The sequence below is a fragment of the Atta cephalotes genome, assembly GCF_000143395.1.
Source record: "Atta cephalotes unplaced genomic scaffold scaffold00027, whole genome shotgun sequence".
Taxonomy (NCBI): Eukaryota; Metazoa; Arthropoda; class Insecta; order Hymenoptera; family Formicidae; genus Atta; species Atta cephalotes.
In genome coordinates, this window is record NW_012130091.1 from 2,106,093 (window position 1) to 2,128,999 (window position 22,907).

The 22,907-nt window shown below is 30.2% G+C and overlaps 1 protein-coding gene and 1 long non-coding RNA gene across 2 annotated transcripts; both read right to left on the reverse strand.

Annotated features, from left to right (window-relative positions):
• Window positions 1-8,560: 8,560 nt before the first annotated feature.
• Window positions 8,561-8,782, reverse strand: LOC105620497. Its single transcript, XM_012201990.1, has one exon. The coding sequence runs from the start codon at window positions 8,780-8,782 to the stop codon at window positions 8,561-8,563; it is 222 nt and encodes a 73-aa protein (XP_012057380.1).
• A 6,983-nt stretch (window positions 8,783-15,765) lies between these two features.
• Window positions 15,766-19,197, reverse strand: LOC105620499. Its single transcript, XR_001046496.1, has 2 exons — window positions 19,027-19,197; window positions 15,766-16,173 (listed from the first exon to the last, which is right to left on the reverse strand). It is a non-coding gene; the product is annotated as an uncharacterized LOC105620499 (long non-coding RNA).
• Between the last annotated feature and the right edge of the window lie 3,710 nt (window positions 19,198-22,907).

The window sequence follows — 22,907 nt, forward strand, 5'->3', positions numbered from 1 at the left end:
GCCTTCCTGAGGAGCGTACTGAGTCGCCAGCAGCTCGCAGCTCTCGGAATTCAACGTGGCGGGTTTCGCGGTAGCCGTAAACAATGGCTCGGCGGAGCCGCGCTACTACGTGGACCATCTGCACCGGCAGCACGTGCAGCTGCAGCAACAGCAGCAGCAGCAGCAGCAACATCAGCAGCACACACAACCGCCGCGTTATCCGATGCAAATGCAGATGTTTACCGGCCACGTGCCAACCTTGGCCGCGAAGGAGACCGTTCTCGAGCCGCCGCTACGTCGCGACGATCTCGTCTACGTTCACTGCGCGTCGGAGGATGAGGAGATTCCTGAGGATGAGGAGGAAGAGTCCAAGGGTCTTACCAGGTCTAGGTCGTGGCTCTGCTGCCCCAATGATCGCCGACCCGATAAGACCGTGCCCATACAGGTCGAGGCCAATAAGGACGTGCAAAATGCTGTAAGTTTCCCCGAAGTGACCTTAGACGATGTAGATGAAGGAAAGGACGCAAGACCAGAGAAAAGATAGGGAGGAATTTGTATTCAGAGATAAATCTATATGCTTTAACACAGTTGAAGCTCAAGATCTACGTTAGGAAATTAATGTTCACGTAAAGGAATCCGATAACTCACGTCCCTCGAATAAATTTCGGAGGAGGTAAATAAATAGATAGATAGATAAATAAAACGGTTATTAGAAATTCTAAGGCAAACTTTTTAAGAGCAAATTGTATTGAAATTAGGAGAAAACTAGTTACGCTTGTTACTTGTTAGAAATGTTCTTAAATTTCATTGAATTTTAAGTTACACAATTTAAAAACTTAATTTCATGACATTTCATTAAGTTTAATGTATTTATAACTAAAAAGTATATTTGTGTACATATACATAAAATTTAATGTATTTTTCATGAAAATTTATGAAATTTAATGTATACGTTCATTACACTTAAGTAATTACTGTAACTTAATTTTCAATTAAATCATTCATTACTTTTAATTTCATTCATAACCACGAGCTTCATTTACATGTAAAGGAAGCTCGTGGTTACATTTCTAACAGTATACGTAACAGACGATGAATAAATGGCGCAATATCTAAAGGTTAAGTGGAAAAGAGAAGATGTACTGTAAAAATAAAATGAAGAGGAAATAAAGTGAATTACACTATTAAATATCAAGGAGTAAAAGAAGCTCAACTCTTGAGTTAAATAATGTTTTGTTGTTTTTAACTTCCACATGTCGAAATGTAAATCAATTTATTTCTGTGGTTAATTTCGAAACAAATGACATATACTTCCCATATTAACGTATACACTTAAATAACAAACTTTTAAGTCAAATTTAATTTTCTTGAGTTAAATTGTTTAACTTCATTGTTTTAATTAAGCTAACAATAATATTGAATAGAAGCAGTAGCGACCTACACGGAGAGAATTTTTTCTTAGAGTTTATCCTGAAAATATAACAGTCGTGAGATAATATTGTATTTTCCAAGAATTTTAATGTAAATCTCTCTCATTCATTTATAAAACTACAAAGTATAAAATAAGTTTGATTAATTTTACTGAAGTGCATGGTAAAAATCTTTAAAATATTGTATTATACTTACTACAAGTACTATTTTCGGGATAAATTTTAAAACAAAATTCTCTCTGTGCAAAAATGATGAAAAGTAATTCAAATTGAATATCAATTAACAGCGTAGAATACAGTGAGTGAGGATTCCTGTAAAAAAAAAATCTGTCAAATCATTTTCAGAAAGAAATTGTTAAAAAAGAGCCAACTTTTTCTCAAAAGAGTATAAATATAAGAAAGTATTTTTTTTGTTGTTAATTTTCGAAATGTTCCTCAACCTCAACGAATTTTTTAATAACTTTATCCTTTTATTCAGAAGGTCAAAATCTACAAAAAAAAACATTATTTCTTTTATACGTTTTTGGACAAAAATCCAAAATCCTCTTGTTTAACTTTCTCTTTGTCGGGAAAGATAACTTTCTTGAATTTCTCGTTCTGAAGATGTTATCTGATATCACTTCTCGTATCTGTCGCGAGGACGGGGGATTTTTGGAACTGATTTATCGCGTGACGCCGACTTTTTCCATTCGCACTCACTATATGACGTCACGTCCTGACATATGCCGTCAGGAAAATCTGTCAGCAAGTCGATACACGACAGGCAGGCAGGCAGGCATTGCTCTTTTCAGATCTCCGCGGTTTTACAGTCTAGCTCGCGGGCGACGATAAATCATCGCGCCGCCGCCGTCAGTCATACAAACGGAAACACAAAAGAACTTTTACTCGATAAATTGCACGTCAGTCATAATGAGAGTGGACAAATCCAATGGCGCTTTGCCTTTTCACAAATAATGAATTTTGCGGATCTCTTTCATTGATTGTCCTGCGTATTAATTGAAAAGACTTCGCATTCTATTCTATGTCAGTTTTACTGCAACAAAAGTGAGAAAATAATTACTGTCAAAGACAAAGAAATTATTTTTCAACCTTAACATAAGTATAAAGCATCCCTACAAATTGACGTAGCATCCCTACGTGTTCTACGTATCTAATAAAAATTAAATTAGAAAAGAGTTTTATTGAAAAATAATAAAACAATAATCGATGTACAGTTGTACCTCCGTTTTTTGTTTTAACCTCCGCATTTGTTTACTTTGTTTACTTTGTTTACTTTTACGGAGGTCGATCCTGGCAAGTTACTTTTATAGAGGTTCGACTCAATGAAAAATAATATATAATCTGTCTTTTAAAGTTTAATATATAATCTGTCTACTCGCGAGTACTTAACTCAGTAACAAAAAATCGTAGATTAACATTTAAAAAAAAAGATTTTGTAAGGAAAACTTCAAACTTTCACGTCAGACAGTCGAAAATTTTTTTAGGTACATGACAAGCACAAAGTGAGAAGAAAATTCATTTTTTTCGTAATTTTCTGTATGTAAAAATTATCAAACTCACAGAAATTATAAAAAAATATAGCGATAACCTTTTGAAAGTACAAATTTTAAGTTTTAAAATTTTTTTTTATTTAAATTGTTGATTTTTAACGAAGATATGTACAATTTTAATTTAAAAAAAAAACGACAAGAACTTTCTTTCCAATTCAGTAGAAAGCAATTACTTACTTATAACGAAATATTACATCATTTGTAAATGAGATATTGCATTTTGCTTTACTAGTAAAATGAATAAATTGAGCAATAAATTGATACAAACAAGTTAAATGGACAGCTTGTACGATTTACAGCGCTATCTGTTGAATTCACTGTGTAATTACCTACAAGCAGCAGAAACATTTAGTCCAATTATCCTGCACAGTTAGTCATTTATGTGTATATGTACAATAATTCTACACATAAAACTCGGATCATTGTCACTTTTATAATAATTGCTACTGCTGTTTTTCTCTGAGTGTAAGCAATACGATTAATCGTTTTCGCAAAATTGACAGATTGCAAGAGTCTACGAAAATCGCAGTCATCATTTATATGAATTCTCAAAATTCTTAAAAATCTGAAAAGCTAAAAAAGGAACGATTTAAGACTGTTGATTTTTCTAATTTATCACCATGTATAATTTTACCGCGTAATACGAAAGCAGATTAAGCTTTTGTTTCACACTTCCACGTGCTTCTAATATTTATGATGTGTTTCCTAGGGCAGCTTTCCTCTTATTGGTGTCTCCACGGACCTGGCATTTCTGTGCACACCCTCGGTTTTTCGACAAATTTCTCTCGAGCTAATCTCATGATGGTTACGGCTGACGGAAAACTTCCGCTGCTTCTTTTTTTCCCGCAGGAGAACTTCTGCGAAAATTACTTCCAAGTAATATCCGATAAAATGATTCAAGTGAAGCTATCGCTAGCTGGAAACGCAGTCTGGATCTTTTTCAAAGATATATATTTGCAGTGTTAAATTACGCTTCAAAAGCTAGATTATCGAAAGCATTTTTATAACGCAGATAAGTTATTTTTACATTTTCTCAAATGGTTTTCGCTATTAATAGAACATTATTATATTTTATCTTCATAGAGATAAAATTTTTGTCGAGATAAACTTGGCGCTGTGTTTTATATAAAGCATATTTTTCATCCCAAAATTAGACATAATATTTAATCTTTAACTGTGGACATTACACACTAGTAAATGTAAAGTTCTGGAAAAATTTTTCTTTTTAAATAAAAAAAAGAGAAATAAGTAACAACTAGTCTCTGTTTTGTATATATATTTATTGCTGTAGTTTCTTACATTTTTTATCATTAATGGTGCACAGAATCATGTTTTATCTGTTTTTTTTTTTTCCGACAAAAACTTATTATAATTCCAAATAGGTTTTTTAACAAGATGTGTTAAAAGAGGAAACCGGAACTTTGTCTTCCTTTATTTCGGAGAAATTTGAGTGTGAAATTTTGCTTGTGTCAAAAAGATCCAGATTACAAACAGAGGATTAAAACATATGGGTTAAAACATGGAGTGCATAAAAGAAGATTATATGCGAACGTGGAGCTGCTTGTCGAAGATCGACTAGAGAGGATCAATTTTCTTGAGGCGAACGAACGAGTGATTCTCGAACGGTGTAAATCGCGATGGGAAAAGGGCGCGGTAAGAGAAATAATCGCGAAACACCTCCGCGGTTTCGTGCCACGATCGCGGAAACGATCGCGGCTGCATCGTCTCGTGTGGCGATCGCACTAAATTGCACCGACGACGAGGGAACCTGGTTTTCTGTAATGGATCTTCGCTCACGCGTGGCTGGCAAAACACGCGCGAACCATGAAACCAGCAAACGCCTACCGTTGCATTCCATGGTACGTTCCGTGGGGCGCACAATTGAGGCATTTGCTAGGAACATCGCAACCGCCAGCCGGGTCGCATACCGTCGTAAAGTTCAGCCGAGAGGACCATATCGTTAACGTTTATGAGTTGATTGACACCAACGAATACCCGGCTAAGTCTATACGACATTGCGCGCGGTAAAGCCGATAGACGTCAGCGCAATTTCGCAGATGCTTATCGAATGCGCTCGAGAATAATTTATGTCTGAAAGCCAAACAGGGGAAAACTTCTAAGAAATCTGAAGGAAAAATCGAGAAGAAAATATATTATAAGCATAAAATCTTACAACAACTTAGAGAGAAAAAAATTGATAGTTTTATAACGCAGATGGATGTCTCGCGTTACTTTCTTATCACAAGTTGATAATTTAGTTGAAATTGAAACTGACGTCAAGGATAAAAATGTTGCTATTTTTAATGTTGATTATTTTTGGTATTTAGATAAACAAATAAATAAAAATTGTAATCAAACTTTTTATCATTCTGTATACTTATAGTCTGTTCATTATTTGGATCAATGTTATTGTTAATATCTCATTTATATTCCTAATTAATATTAACCTATGCAGTTTATGTGCATCACGTTACTATACCGGATTTAATCTTCTTCGAAAAACAGATCAATGAAGCATGACATTCTATTAATATAAAAAAAATAATGACAGTTCCAGTAGCACTTTTTATATAGTTCTACAGTTCTACTTAAAAATAAAAAAAAGTTCTGCATTTTTTTATATGAAAAAACCAAATATGAAAATATGGCGTGAATTCTGCTAGAAACTGTCGCTAAAAGTGCTATAAGCACGACACTTTCTTAAAATGTCGGGCCATTTTCTACATATAAAATGTATAAAAATTGGAAATTGTTGGAATTCTGTTTTGCAGAAAATACATATATTATAGTAGATCTTTGGTAGAACTATCGGGAATTATTGCTAAAAGTGCTAATAATTTATCATTTCCTTGTACTTTAAAGGAAAATTGTCATGCTAGATTCGCGAAATTAGCACAAATTTTCATATTTAGGCTTTTTACATAAAAAAATGGAACTTTTTTTTATTTTTAAGTAGAACTGTAGAACTACAGAGAAAAAAATTAATTGGTACAGCAAACCTGTAACTTACTGCGCGAATTCAACATCTAAGAAGATTTAATGATTTAACAAATGTTATTCGCTAATGTTATTCAGCTGTTAACTTTGCTACTTTAACATAAAAAATTGACTGTCTATATATTACGACTGTAGATTCGTTGAATCAGTGAAGTTTTCAGCTGTGTTTTTTTTTCTGTGTATGAAAAGTGCTACTGGAACTCTCATCTATTTTTTTTTTTTTTATATCAATAGAATGTCATGATAGTTTCGCAGATCTTCGAAAAGCAGCGCCTTTTCAAAAACGTAGGCACAAAGGACGCTTCGCTGCAAAAGCGCAAGAATTGTATTTCGCGTAGTCGCACGATTGTATTTCGATTTAGAAATAGCTTTGAGGCTTGTGCTGTGCATCAACGAGAATGAGGTATCGCCTCGCTGGACCGCGAAAATATATCCCACATCTTCCATTTTTCTGTTCACTCTCCCGTTTTCTCTCGCCTCGCTTCTTTTCCGTATATCTCACCCACGCGCAGTATAAAGACATTATCATTTGTATGCAGCTGGTTCTTTTCGATGTAGGTTAATGGTATATAGTCCACGGAGGTTGGACTATATCTCTGTTGCTCGATACCTCTGGCAACTGGCTCACGCGTGCTTTTTTTTTTTATAATAACACGGAAAGTTACTTCGCAGACGCAATCTACATTATTACACAGAAAATATCGACGAGAATTAAGAAGAATGTGACACCTACGATACGGAAGAAATTGGATCGGCGAATTAATAAGGATTTTTAAGTAAAATCGCGAATATGATGAAAACAAAAATTACATAAAATATTTCCGTTTTATGGATGAATGAAGATGATCACGACAGAATTTTTTGCGGTTCGCCAATCGATTCGATTCGAAGTCATCATTTCGAAGTGAATATTACTTCGCGCGTTTACGTACTTCGTACGAAACGCTCCGGACGTCTCGCCTGCAAAAGAAGAAAAGTAAAAATAAAAATTATATCTAAATTAATTGCTGGCGGATGGTCCGGTGTGTCCGAAGGCGAGTTCGGTAATCGAATCTCTTGCTCGTGACTTTACTCGCCGATGAAACTGCAAACCGCCACAACGGCCGACCGGCCTTGTAATTGAATCCTTGATTGCTTTTTGTTTGAATTACACTCCGGCCGTCGTGTCTCCCTGTTTGCACTGGACTGACACACGCACTTGCGCACCCCTGACCTTAACCGAGCGAGAAGATCCTTCGTGAATGAAACATCGCGAAAATTGCGAGGCACGTGGTAACACATGAAACGTTCCTTTGTGAGAGTCCAGTTGTATCGGATTTGCCTAAATGTATAGGGTTTATAAAACGATTCCTAAACGCTCAATATTATACAAGTATTTTGTATCGACAGTATTTATAGTACCTCCTTTTAAACAATTCTAAACAAACAATCTCTAAATATATTTCTGAATATCATCAATACACACAGAAAAATAGCATTCTATTAAAAAATGATTATTTACTTTACTTTCTTTCTTTTAAGTAATAGTTATCCTTAACAAAGAATATTTTTTATAATAATCTCAAAATATTATTTATTACAAATTTTAGAAGAAACTTATTATTATATATTCGAAACTAAAAACTTTTTTAAAATTCTTTGTTACCGTTATGTTTTTATGTTTGTCTTTATTGCACAGAAATATACTCTGACAGTATTCAAGTGTTTCTAATTTTCGGTAAAATGATTAAAGTAAATGTATAACATCTTTATTTTAGAGGATCTAAAGAAGAGTTCCATTTAAGTAAAATTGTCAAAAATTGTAAATTATAAAAAAAAATAACGAATAAAAGTGAATTTTTCGAACTATCTAAAATTATAAATATACTTTTTTAAAAAAATTATTAATAGTATTTAATATAGAAGTAAAAATAAAGGAATTAAAGGAATGAACTGTTGAAGGTCTATATTTTAATTAAAAACATGTGTCATAATATTTCCGTGCAAGTATATTTATTTCGACAAGTGAAGTTGAACAATTTTTTATAAAAAAAGCACAATTATTAACGCTTTTTCGCACAAAATGATAAAGGAAAGTATACGTTAAATACTTAACTTTTATCTCCTTCTACATCAAAATCCCCTCACCTTCCTGTTTTTACAAATGCTGTGCAATTTTCAAACGTTTCAATTTTCTGGATACGTTATACTTCGTACAGTAACTGAAAGTTAAAATATTTTATAAAATTAATCGAAGAAGAGGGACTTTATATAAAAAAATAGAATTTGTTTCAATTTAATAACCTGATTGTAGTATTAAACTCATTAGGATTCAAAATTATATTAATTTTAAATCAATTTAAAGCTAGTTATGAACTTAACATAGACTTGCGGAGATACGAACTTTTGAAATATACTTAAAACAAATAATCATTTACGTACAGCATATATTATTTTGTGTTTAACATTGTGCAATAATATTTATTCGTCTATACAAGGACCGCTTAAGCGCCCAGTGATTATCTATGAACGATTTTCAATATTTTTTATTAATCACAACAAGCGAAAGAATGCAGCATAAAGAACTGAAGATACGGTATAAGTTCTCCCTTCTGGCTCATGAGTTTAGGATTTTGAGGGTTTTGGCCCACATGTCGGTACCGGATCCGTGCCACAAGTGCCACTATTACAATGAGGTAGTGCCATCACACAAGGTCTACCATCGGGACAAGACGGTGCGTCCTCACAGTTTTTCCCTGGCAGGTGAATGTATTCATCATCCTCCGCCACGACCGTCGTCGAAAGTACGACGGCAATAATCATCAGCAGGGCGATAATTGATTTCATCCTTGATCGACTTTGGTCACCTGTTATGCGAGACTATGAAACATTATTGTGTAATATGATGACATCATAAAATAATGATGACATTTCGATGATATTATATAATAATAATGCGAATAAAAAATGCGACAAATAAGTTGAAATTGAAAAATCAACTAATTAATAATAATTTAATTGAGAAACTGAGTAAAGATTGAAGTGTGTAATGAAAAAAATTATACAAAATGTCTTCTGTTAACGATGTGACAGCGAAACGCAATTTACGTTATCATGAAAATAATGAGGCAAATTAAGAATATGATATATAAGAAAAATAGGGAAGAAACTAGCGAGTTAATAAAGATTAAAAACTTTTAATAAGGTGAAGTCGCGAATTAAAATGAAGAAAAATTATATAAAATACAGCCGTGTTCAAAATTATTAAATACTGTGCACTCTAATTACTTAATACACTCTAAAAAATATACGCGTGGCTTTAATATGATGTCTACATAATTTTCATCGTGTTGGTATTAAATGTTAACATTAACGATGAGAATTATATGGACATACATTGTTAAATCCACATCTGTACTTTTTAATTAGTTTTCTAAAAAATGATGAATTACTTTTTCTTTTCATAATTAATAACAAGAAAACAAAATGAGCAATTTTTTGTTTTTATTTTGACCTACATACTAAGAATTATGAAATTTATAAGACTTAATAATTTTGGCTGTAATACTTTCAGTATTTATGAAGATGACTACGACAGGATTTTTCTCGGTTTACCAAGCGATGCGACGTTACCTGAGTTCTGAGCACAAAATCTACGTAACACCAACGATAATTCAGAAATGAATGTTCACATCGCGCAACCGATGCGTTTTTATCTGTTACGACCTATCCCTCGCTTCTTCTTCACAAATCGCTCTTTGATCACGTGACTCGATAATCGCCGATGTCTCATAACGTCCGATACGGTTGGCTGCGCATGAGAAGGACGCCCGTATTTCGATGCGTTATTTTACGCACTTCCCGTGTGAATAAGAAGAAATCATAATTATCCGCGGAAAGAGGAAGTGAATGGACAACGTGCCCTGATCTGCGCCGTTGATAATTCCACCGATTAATTTCCTCTACAATAAGAGAGATTTCGCTCAATTCGCGGAAATGATCCCTCAGCAAAATTACATAACCGAATACAAATGAGCAAGCAGATCTGACTCACGCTAAGTGCGCGTTATTTTAGCGTATTTAAGCCTTTCATGATGATTGCATCTATTTGCGATAAGAGCTGCATTGAATTAACTCGATTGGATTGATCTGTAAATCATAAGAAGATGTAAGACTCTCATTTATATTAAACTTATTACATGTTAAACGAAATTAAGACTCGCTTTAGACGTAATTAATTTTTAAATGACTAAGTGTATAGCAGAACTTTTTAAAAATCTTGTTCTGAAAGGAAAACAAAAATATTTTTCAAATATTTTCCTCCAGAAGTCTCAAAATTCATTATTTTTTACTAGATTGAGCATCAAATTATTAAATTGCTTAATTTAATTTGTGATATTACTATATCTAGTAGTTTGATTGCGTTTATAAGTTCGATAAATCATTTCGACGCGCAGTTTAATAATAATAAATAAATAGCTAGATATTTAGTACATAAATTGACATAGAAATTATTTAAAAGCATGAAAGATCTAGCTTCTACTGGTATAGGCTTCTAATTTATCGATTGTGTTCTCACATGTATGGTCTAAAATAAGATTCTTACTCACCTTTACTCATTGTTTTTACATTCTTCTGTTTCATAAGAGTATAACTAACGTAAATTTAACTGTAACATAAATATAGTAGTAAAGCATGACTGTAAAAATAAAATAAATTACAAGTTATTTAATAACGAGCGATTGAGAACATATGTATTGCGGTACTTCGTGCGTTTTGAATTTACTATTTATTACAATTTTTCCTTTCTTATTTTATTACATTCAGACGTTTCGGCTCTTTTTGAATCATCAACGATTAATTTCTAACCGTCTTCAGTTCAACGTTTGAAGATTCACTCACAAAAAAAATTTCTAGAAGAAAGGCTCCTATTATAAGATATCGAATTCATTTTAGGTAAATGCTAGAAGTCTATAGGCAGAATTTAAAAAAATAATAGGGAATTTAATAAGCTTTAAGATAACGTTACATAAAATTTAATTTAAATTTCATTTAAATTTCATTTTTTTTTAAATTAAAAAAATGTAAAAAGTGAGCAAATCACAAAGTCAAAAAATTGTGCTCCTAATATAAGATGCCCCGAGAAATCGATAGTAAAACGCAAAGTATATCAGTATTGCAATTAAAAAACTTTTATTTAACGTTTCTAAAATACAAACAAACACAGCCAGCGTACATGAAAAATGAGCATGCGATACATATTATATTATACCGATTATACCCAGAATTCATTTTCAGATAGTTGGAATCAAGCATCGCAGATATAGCCACTCGATATTTATTCCAATTGTCTTTTTTATTATTGTACAATAACATTTATATTTTAGCAACGATTTTCACTATAACATAGAAACATGGGTTATTTCATATTAGTAATACCCTGAATATCTCATATTATGATTGCCTTATAGTTTTACATCAAATTTAACTTCTGTAATTAAACAATTCAACATATTCCGTATTTTTCTATTAGTTCAACCTGACTCTATCACTACATGAAGAATTTATTGCCAAATATTTGTTTATTAAATAATTAACAAAGTTTAAATGCTCATCTCAATGAAACTTAAAGACATCCAAATTCTAAAATCTTGTTTTACAATAAGGATTTTACAAACTAGGAGCATCTAATAATGAATTTTCTATTAAATAGTTTTCAATCCAAGAGCAAATTCATGGAACCAATAGATAGCGTTTATTAGTTTAGCAGAAACGCCGTTATCTCATATTAGGTGCCTATCTCTAAAGGGGATCCCTATTTTCTCTATATTCAATGCTATTATTCCTCGATTTAGAACAAAATAAGATCGATATAGAACTAATCATATTTACTTTTTAGAAAAGAATATTTTCTTCTTAAATAAAAAATCTAAAATAAAATATTCTTGATGTTTTTATTATGATTCTTGATGATTTCATTAATTTTCTACAAAAAACTGGGAGGGCTTAGAACTCGAATTCTCATTCCACGTCTTTTACTTAGCACGTTACACCAAGAAAGCTTCGTTGTCATGATGCTGTAACATCACGTATATAATACTAGATAGACTTATTCTAAATGTAAGAATATATAAACCTAAATTTATATGTATTATACTCGTCTCAAGACAAGATGTTGATCTTATTTTATTCGAGGGAGTAGAATAAAAATTATTGATTTAATCTTAATAGAGTTATAATTTTATACAGTTGAGCTAAGATTAAGTACGTCAAGAATTTTTTTTTCTCGATATTAGAAATCCTTTCTGAGAGTGTTGCGACCGTCATCTAGTTTGGCTGTTACACACTGTAATCGTACATTAATTAGTGAGAATTTCGCTTTGTATCTCGCAACATTATTCCAATTCTTATTTATTTCTCTGCATCGACCTGTTCGAGTAATTTACAGCAGGATAATAACTAATAGCGTAAAAAGAGCCGAAACATTTGAATGTAAAATAGGAAAAGAAAGATTAAAGATTGAAAGAATAAATACTATAAATAGTAAGTTCAAAACGTATAAAATAACTGCGATATATATGCTCTCAATCGCCTGTTATTAAATAATTTGTAATTTATTTTATTTCGGAAGCACAGTTGTTACAGATTGATTAAAATAAAATTTTTTAGAGCGTACATTATATCTATACGACTTGCGTATCTTTAGACCTTACCGAAAAAAAAGTCGAAATATTTACAAGCAAATGTTTTATGTGACATTTTTTCGATATTTATTGGTTAAAAAAAATTGACTGTGATGATAAAATATACATTTCTATGAAATGTATTTCATTAATTGTAAAAGAAATAAAATAAATAGTTTATTAATTGCTAAGAATAAAATTTTATTTCGCCGTATTTGAATAAGAATTTATTTTAGTAAAATAAACATATCTCACAAATAAATTTTCAAGTATCTTTTTCTCAGTTCCTATGTATTTATTTAATCCGGGAACCTGTTTTACATGTCATCAGCGAAAAAATGTGATTTATTGTAAAATATTATTTTGCATGATATTGTTTAACGTATCTTCTTTCTTTTTCAATAACTATTATTTACGAACCTTTAAATATGTAATTCTATTAAAAACGTCATAAAAAACATTATATATTAACTAAAATCTTTATTTTTTTTTAATATTCTTAATAAACTGCTTAACGTGCTTATTTCGTTTACCTAATATTTATTTCTCTTTCTCTTTTCTCAGAAAATTGTAATTAAATCTATATCCCATAATGTTCTCAGTGAATAATAAATTTGTGGTACAATCGTGATTTCAGTCAAATATTTCAAAAACAAGTATCAATTCGAAGTAGTACAAATATTGATTAACAGATCATGCGCAAAAGCTACGTTATGGATTAGGAGCGAGCAAGTATACGAAAAATATATGTGCGTTGTGAGTCCAAAATAGAAGTCGATATCAATACCATGTGCGAAATGCCTATCGACATAAACGCCATGATACCGGCGTATTTCTTCATTAGATCCCATCTGCGAATCGTGATATTCTCTCTCGACGTAGTGAACGCAAAATCCCTTGCGTGCTTTCGCTTTATTCGTAAATCTCTGCCTTTCTTTCTAAAAATATTTTATTCACGCGCATACATTCACGAATGTAGGATACATACGATATGGTTAGTAGCGCTCGTGGTATCGTATTATATTTGAATCGGAAGTCCGTACTCGGCGCATTAATCCGCATTAACTCGCGAAGTGGCGCGCATTCAACGGTGCGCGAATCTGTTACTCGTCTGCCTTCTCGCGGTCTCTGCTCTTCATCCTCGAATAAACAAAACATTCGTTAAACATTCATCAATTATTTCCTTTCCTGGTGTATATTCAGCCAGTCGACGCGGATCCCTGACTGCAAACTTGATTGCACGAGTCCAATCACGCGTCAGGCGTTACCGCAATATCCTCTCTGAGCCACACAGCCATATGATCTCAAATGGGCGGATCAAATAGAAAGTAATAAGACTGAAAGTAAATTAAACAAAACTTGAAGAGGAAGAAGACAACCAGTGACTGTCTCATTATTATGTACTCGAAACTAGAATTTTTTTTAACTCTTTGTTACCGCACGTTTTTATTTTTCTCTTTATTCTACAGAAATATATATCCTATCAATGTTCAAGTGTCCTTAATTTTTGGCAAAATGTACTGATTACAGTAATTATATAAAATCTTAATTTTGAAAGATATCTAAGGAAGAGTCCCATATAAGTAAAGTTGTCAAAAATCGGAAATTGTAAAAAATATTTGATAATGAACAGAAGTGAATTTGTTGATCTATCACGAAAATCATGAATATACTTTAAATCATGAATGTACTTTAAAAAAAAATTATCAATAGTATTTAATATAGAAATAAAAATAAAGAAATTGCAGGAATGAATTGTTGAAGGTATATATTTTAGTTAAAAACATGTCACAGAGAGAATATTCCCGTGCAATGTATTTATTTCGACAAGTGAAATTGCACAATTTTTCATAGAAAAAGCAATTGCTATCGCTTTTTCACTTAAACTAGACGACACTAGATGGTGCTTCATCAGATAGAGAAAAGTGTACACGAACACTTAACTTTTGTCTCCTCCTAATCTCCTCCATTCAAGTCTCCTCATCTTCCAGTTTCTACAAATACTGTGCAATTTTTAAACGTTTCTATGCCAATACAGTAATTGAAAGTTGAAAATATTTTATAAGATTCAAGAAAATTCAAATCAAAGAAGGGATTTTGTATAATAAGCAAATCAAATTTGTTTTAATTTAATAACTTGGTTGAAATTTAATAACCTGACTGAAAAATTAAACTCACTAGGATTCAAATTCATATTTTGAATAAATTTAAAGCTACACGGAGAGAATTTTTTCTTAGAATTTATCCTGAAAATATAACAGTCGTGAGACAACATTGTATTTCGAAGAATTTTAATGCAAATCTCTCTCATTTATTAATAAAATTATTACATAAAGTATAACATCAGTTTGATCAATTTTATTGAAGTGCATGGTAAAAATTTTTAAAATATTGTAGCATAACTGCCATATTTTCAGGATAAATTTTAAAAGAAAATTCTCTTCGTGTAGGGTAACCTGTCCCTATTAATGTATCTTTTAGCCAACTTGCTTATTGCTGAATTAATTATTAAATATTATAGTTTGTCTGCTTGCAATCAATATCGGTTTTTCAATTATTTCTTTTTCTTACAATATTTCTTTCATCTAAAAAAATGTTAATACTTTATAATGTTTTTGATAAAAAATAAAAAACATGTTTTTATCTCTATGAGTCCTCCAAGCGGCGATGGCCCTATTAATGTGCCTACATTTGATTCATTTTAACATATAGTTAAAACAGGTAATAAATTTAAGCTAATTAATATTACATAAATCACTATTTCAATTATACTTATTTCAATGTACACTCATAACACAATGTTCTCAGCTCCAATACAGGGAACATTATTAGGGACAAACTTAAAATCTTGCGGTACCATATTACTGGATTCACATAAATTCTTCATATCCTTTGAAAAATATTTAAAATATTCTAAAACTCAAAAAATAAAATAAATTATTATCTTCGATATCGTATGCATTAATAATTTAATTTAACAAGAAAAAATATTTTTTCTTATTTATTCGTGCTAGTTTTCTTTATGACTTATCGAAATACAAAATCACACTAATAAGAGACTGGCACAGTAATTGGGACAATTATCCTAGTGATGAATTTAATATAGACTTGCGGAGATATAAACTTTTGAAATACTTGAAACAATAATTATTTGCGTAGAGTATGTATTATTTTGTGTTTAATATTGTACAACATTATTGATCATCTAAAGATCGCTTAAGCACACAGTGATTATCTATCAACGATTGTCTACATTTTTTATTAATTACAAAAAACGTAAGAATACAGCATATAGGATTGAAAATACGATATAGTACTTCCTTCCGGCTCGTGAATTTAGAATTTTTAAGATTCTGGCTCACATAACCATGAACAACTGCCTTCGGTACAATTTCTTATCAAGCAAGGTTTGTCGACAGGACAAAATCCTTTAAAACAAAACTCTGACGGTGTAACATTTTCATCCTGCGCCACGACCGTCATTGAGAATACGACGGCAATGATCATCAGCAGGACAATAATTGATTTCATCCTTGGTGGATCAACTTTGGTTACCTGTCATGCGAGATTATGAAACATTATTGTGCAATACGATGACATCATAAAATAATAATGATATAATGATATTATAAAATAATAATGCGAATAAAAAATACGTCAAATAAGTAAAATTGAAAAATTAACTAATTAATAATATTTAATTGAGGAACTGAGAAAGATTAAAGTGTAATGAAAAAAATTATACAAAATGTTCTTCCACTGATGACAATGTGACAGCGAAATGCAAACTACATTCAAAATCATGCAGAAAATAACGATGCAAATTAAAAATGTGACGTATAAGAAAAATGAGGAGAGGAGTTAATAAAAATTAAAAATTTTTAATAAGGGTGAAGTCGCGAATTAAAATGAAAAAAATTACATAAAATACAGCCATGTCCAAAATTTTTAGGCATCCTATAGAGTAACTTCGACAAATACGCCATGCTTTACTTCACAGAAGTAAAAAAAAACCGCAACTCTATTACATGCCTTTATTTTACAGTATTGTGTTATAATTTTAGTTTCTTACTGTTACACATTAATGAAATTATTGTGAGTTGAATTAAGTTGTCACTGTAATAAGTAGCACCATTATAAATTATAATCTACATAAAATGATTACTGTAGGGAGCATAAACGGTAAAAGACTTAGACCCGATTTCACAATATGGTTACCTAAAGATTAAAAGTAACCAAGAATTCTATAAAGCTAGCAAGATCAAATCACCAGAATCAAATCAGATCTATCGGAATTTTTAATACTCATTTTGTACTAAATTTACCATTAATGATAATTTTGTACCGTGTGTGTCATTTCGAAAAAAATCGTGACGTTGCTGGCTTAATATTAAGCTGGCAGGACTCAAAACTAATTCAAAATAAAAGAAAAAAAGAAAAGTAATATTAGAAATCCTAAAGATTTTATGAGATCTAGACTTTTAATCTCGAAAATTTTATGAGAATCAGACTTTTAATCTCGAAAATTTTGTATTTTTTTTTGTACGATTGATGATTCCGATATAATTATTTGAATGTTCACATGAGCAACGTTTTTTATAAATTTATGCAACTTATGAACGTCAATAACTTCACAAAAAAAATCTCACATTTTTTTCGCAAAACGCGTGTCTCATATTTTTATCTGTAGAATAGGTATGTTAACAAATTTAAAAAAAAATAAATTTATGTTTGAAATGTCGATTTGACGTAGAATGCTTTCAGCTAAGGCTGTATTTCTTGCACAATTTATCTTTTTTTTTTTATCTTCTCAACGTGAAAAGAAAAAGAGGAAAGACTAACTGTTATACATGAAGTTCAGCAGAAAAGAATAAAAGTCTGTATCAATAATGCAAACTTTCAAAATATAAAATTTCAATCGAATATATATTCCCGGATATCCGACTATCCAGTCGGATAGTAAAAAAGTGCCAGATAATACCGGATACTTTTCGGATATCCGGTCCCTAATTTTTAATATATAGATCAAAATAAAAACAAAAAATTGCTCGTTTTGTTTTCTCATTATTTTTCATTATCAAGGATCTATAAATTGATATTATTTTTGTTAAAAACAAAAAAAGTTTGTACAGTTTTATTCATTAAATAAATAAATCAATCAATCAAATTAATATTAAATATAAATATTTAATATTTCATTACACTTCCCTTTTGTCTTAAAACTTCCGCAATTTTTCTTTTCTACTAGAGAATTCTACTAATTTTTTGCAAGTGGATTCCGTCCCTATTCTTATATAATCGCAATTTGTGTCTTGCTTCAAAGTATTGTATATTTTTAATTACAAAAACGTTTATCTTTAACCTTCCAGCGGGCGTGTGCGTGTCTCGGCTCCCAAGTTTTCCTTTCCAGTGTCTTTCTGGCTGTCATTCAGTGTCTTATAGGGAGCGATATAAACAGTATCAGCGCTATCGTGTCATTCTATTTTTATTATTCATTAGATGTAAAACAAGAATAGGATGTATAAAGCGTGTTCTGAATTACACATAAAAACGTTTGATGTATCATTTGTTCTCTAAAAAAGAATAAAATGATACATGCCACCGATATTATTAAGAGATACTATTAAAGATCATCAACTCTGAGCAAATTTTCCAAACAAAAAAGGTCTCGAGGGTCGGAAATAATTGAAGAACGCTGATATTATCGACAATTAATATAAATTTGCAATTATTAACATAAATATTTGGATAATATATTAAATTGTTGTGGTTTTTTATTATATAAATAAGAATACGCATACTTATAATACTTATAATATCTTATATATTGCTGCAAAATTACGATTTTTTTTCTCTACAGTTATCATCTCTATTGATAATCAAATTCAGACGCGATAACAAAATCATAATTATTATTACAGTAGTTTAATTACGTTTATAAATCCGAAAAAACTAATTCGGCGCGCAGTTCGAACGACTGCAAATATGGTGTATAATTCACATTGAAGTATTTAAGCATTAAAGATCCAGCTTCGAACAGTATAGGCATTTAATTTCTAGTTGTGTTCGTATTAGTGTTCTCATAATTATATTATCACTATTTTTCCCACAGTCCCTTTTCCTTTTTGCTCCCTTTTTTTATTCAGTTTTTTTTTAAATATTGTCCCAGAATCCGATTAGATATCCAGAAAATTTCGGATAGCAGACTCGAAAAATTACCTTCTCGGATATCCGATCGGATACTTTCTTTTCAGGTATTCGAAATAACTTCACGATTCGGTGTATCCCTATTAAAAATTATGAAATTTATAAGGCCTAATAATTTTGGCTATATTTTCGGTATCTATGAAAATGATTACAACAAAATTTTTCTCAGTTCGCCAAGCGATTCGACATTACTGACATTACCTGACTTCTCAGTACAAAATCTATCACCAGGCACCAACGATATTCCAGAAACGAATGCTCATGACTGCGCAATCGATTTTTATGTATTACTCCCTACCCTTCGCTTCCTCTTCACAGAAACTGTTCTTTAATTATGTGACCGATAATCGCCGATATCTCATTATCTGATACGGCTAACTACGTGCCAAGAGCATATTTAAAGTATTCCATGTCAAATCGGGCACCGTTGAAACATCATTTTTAATTTTTTTTTTTTAATTTACTGACATTCTACAGATAAAAATATGAGACATGTGTTTCACGAAAAAAGATTTTAGATTTTTTTTTTGTGAAATTATTGTTTCTATAAAATATTGTTTCTATAAATCAGCTAAAAACGAATTTGAAAATAAAATTCTTATTTCGATTTTCTTTTCTAAATTGCATAGTTTAAATAATAGTGACTATATTATTGATAATATTACATCATTTTAAATTGCTTTCCTAAATCAATTTTATTTATATTATTTTTTCTCTTATTTTTTCATAATACGATTTTAAATTTAAAATTGGGATGCAACATAAATCGCCACACCTATCTGTAAAACAGATCATGAGCTAACTTAATCTTTATATAATGTTGCTTTATAGTATCAAATTGGAGCTGAAGACAATTATGCATATATGGAAAATCTCTTGAAAAACTCTTGAAAAACGCGTTACATATTTGCATCTTGCAGAGCAGCATAAAATAAATATGCAAATAATTGAATAAAAATGTTTTATAACGAAGAGAGAGAGTGAAAACATTCTAGAATATCTTATATACATTCACTCATATGTACTATAATTATACTTTATATAGATAATTCCTAAAAGAAAAAGAATAGGAATACGTTAGCATTACTGCCTACTGTATGCGTTTTGTTAGACATTCATTTTTGCTTATCTTACGAAAAAAATTAATTATTGCAAAATTCCAAACAATATTAAAACAATATAAAAACTGTTTATACTATATGACGGAAGACACTTTTTAGTTTGTACTTATGTTTTTTAAAGTTTTATTTTTACAATATAAATTGATAGATTATTTAAATTTATTCTATTGAGAATGACTCGATCGGCGTCGAAACATATTTCTTATGTTTGATTTTGAATAATAAATATTATTAATGTTAAGTGGCTCGTAACCCTTTTTAATTTTTATTATTTGTTTTATTTTTACCTTTTGTTTAAGAAATATTGTCTAAAAACAAAATGATGTGTCAGTGACTTTCCTCTACTACCTAATAGAACATGCTAAAAAGAAGTGTTTCTAAACCTACATTATTAAACTATTTAATTCCAGATTACATTCGGATATAATATTCATACAATAAAACCTATGTTATCTTCTTTTCGCAATTAATTGTCAATTGCAATCCAGTTATCACTATGTGATCTCTTGAAAAATTAAAATGTCGTGATTTAAATCAGAAAAGCAATTAGTCAATTGAAATCCGGTCGCCATTAAGTATCTCTTGATAGAAATTAAGACATTTTAATTTTGATCAAGAGATACATGGCAATGTGTCTCTTGATCAAACCGGATTTCAATTAATGATTAATTGCGAGAAGAAGATAACACAGATTTTATTGTATGAATATTATATCCGAATGTACTTTAGAAATAAGTAGTTTTAGAAATATGTAGGTTTAGAAACGTTTCTTTTTAACATGTTCTATTAGATAGTAACATTGAAAATGACTTGAATGTATTGGTTGAAATGTATGTTGGCATATTTGTTTATAAATTAAAACATTAGCATATATTAACTTACTGTTGCGCTCTTAATCTTTGACGTTTTATTATTTATTTTTATACAATTGAGCGATAACTATTTAATTAATTTAAAATAATTCTGTTGTGACAGCAAGGTTCCCTATACGTATGCATAAATCTACTGATAAAATAACAGTACAGTATGAAATTATACTTGAAGAATAACTATTGTACAATATATAAGATTAAATAAAGTATGTTCATAATTGTGGATTAATATTATTTGTGCATTTTTCTCTATGAACTTGGATATCCTGAACTTTTTGATTACATATATTGCACACTAATTGACATTTCTTTGTTATTATAATGACAACTTGGATACATTGCCAAATATTATAAACGTAAATAATTTTAAAAACTTGTTAAATACAGAATGACACAGTCGTGAAAATAAATTATTATTTTATATTTTTTATAGGCAAATAAATTCTTTAAGGATTTTACACTATATATTCTATTTATTTAAGTTTTTCGAATAGTACAATATCCAAAAACTATTATGTACATATGTCTTTATTGTCGATAATCTACACGGGAATAGCTTTAAAATCCAAGTTCCATAATTCTATTTACTCATCAATTTATTCTACAACTCTGTTTCACTTGGTTGAAATTTTAATGAGAGCATTTTTAACTTTGAAACAAATACTTAATTTTTCTAATTGTTTTATAGTGAAATTTACGTACAGTAGAAAAAATATTGCATTTCCGCAGCACTTGATTCTGTAGCTGTATTTATTGTAGTTGAGAGTGCAATAAACTCGCACTCTCAGCAATCTTAAGCAGTGTTGCTGCCACTGAACGAGTTTTAAACGCTATAAGATTAAAAGCTTATAGTGCATTTGATTGTGTGTATTTATCTATTATGAATTTAAAATACCTATATTTTAACTTCAAATATTTTTTGTGTTACACATTAATTTTTTGTGTACAAATGTTTTACAAATAAAATTTTATCCTGAATTTTGATATGAATTATTTATCAATGACATGAATATGAAATGGATTGTAGAATTCAATTACAAGAAAAAAATCTTATAATTAGAGCTTTTCTTCTAAGAATCGTTTATGTATATTTTCTAAATTTTTTTAAATAAAATTCCACTCTTACGAATAAAAATTGAGTCAGTTTTGAAAAAGAGTGGCTCAATTTTTAATCTTGAAGATTAAGATTTTATTCTTCAAAATGAGATTCATTTCTAAAAATTTTAAAGAGTAGGGTAAGATCGCCTATTATGGAATAGATTCCCAATATAAGATAGCGGAATTTCTGCTAAACTAATAAGCACATATGGTTGATTTTATTATGAACTTATTACTCATAGAATGAAACATATTTAGTAGAAAACTCATTATTAAATCATGCGTATAGTAGTTGTGAAAAAAGATTCTTGAAATTGGATGTTGTCGAATTTTATTGAGGTTAGTCTTCAAACCTTGTTTTATTATATAATAAATAAATATTTGATAATAAAGCTTGCATGATAGAGTAAGATCATATTAATAAAAAACACGTGATATAATGATTTGTTTAACTGTAAAGATTAGATTTAGTGATCATGAAACCGCAAGGTATGAAAGTTATAATATGAGATACTTAGGATATTCCTAGCTAATATGAGAGCATAAACAATTCAATATCTCAAAGCATACTATTGAATGAAATATTAAAAATGATGATTCTATTGTTAAGATTACTCACACACACACATATTCACATACACATACACATCGAAAAATTATTATGTATAACATTCAAATTCTTTGTTCCTACTTGTAATATAATAAAAGTGTGTATAAAAAGCTTACCTTTATTTTTTCCTTAGTTTTCTGTTATGAGATATCATCTCATACAAGAAGACCTTTGTATCTCATATTAAGAACCCTTTTTTTGAATGAAAATCGGCATTTTCAATCAAAAAATTTCACATACAACTAAGTATATATATATATATATATATATATATATATATATATATTAGTCGTCGTACTTACGTTTAGTAGTAATAATATTATATATTACTTACCTAATAATAGACAAACGAAAGTAAGTAATAATAGTATAATAAATTAA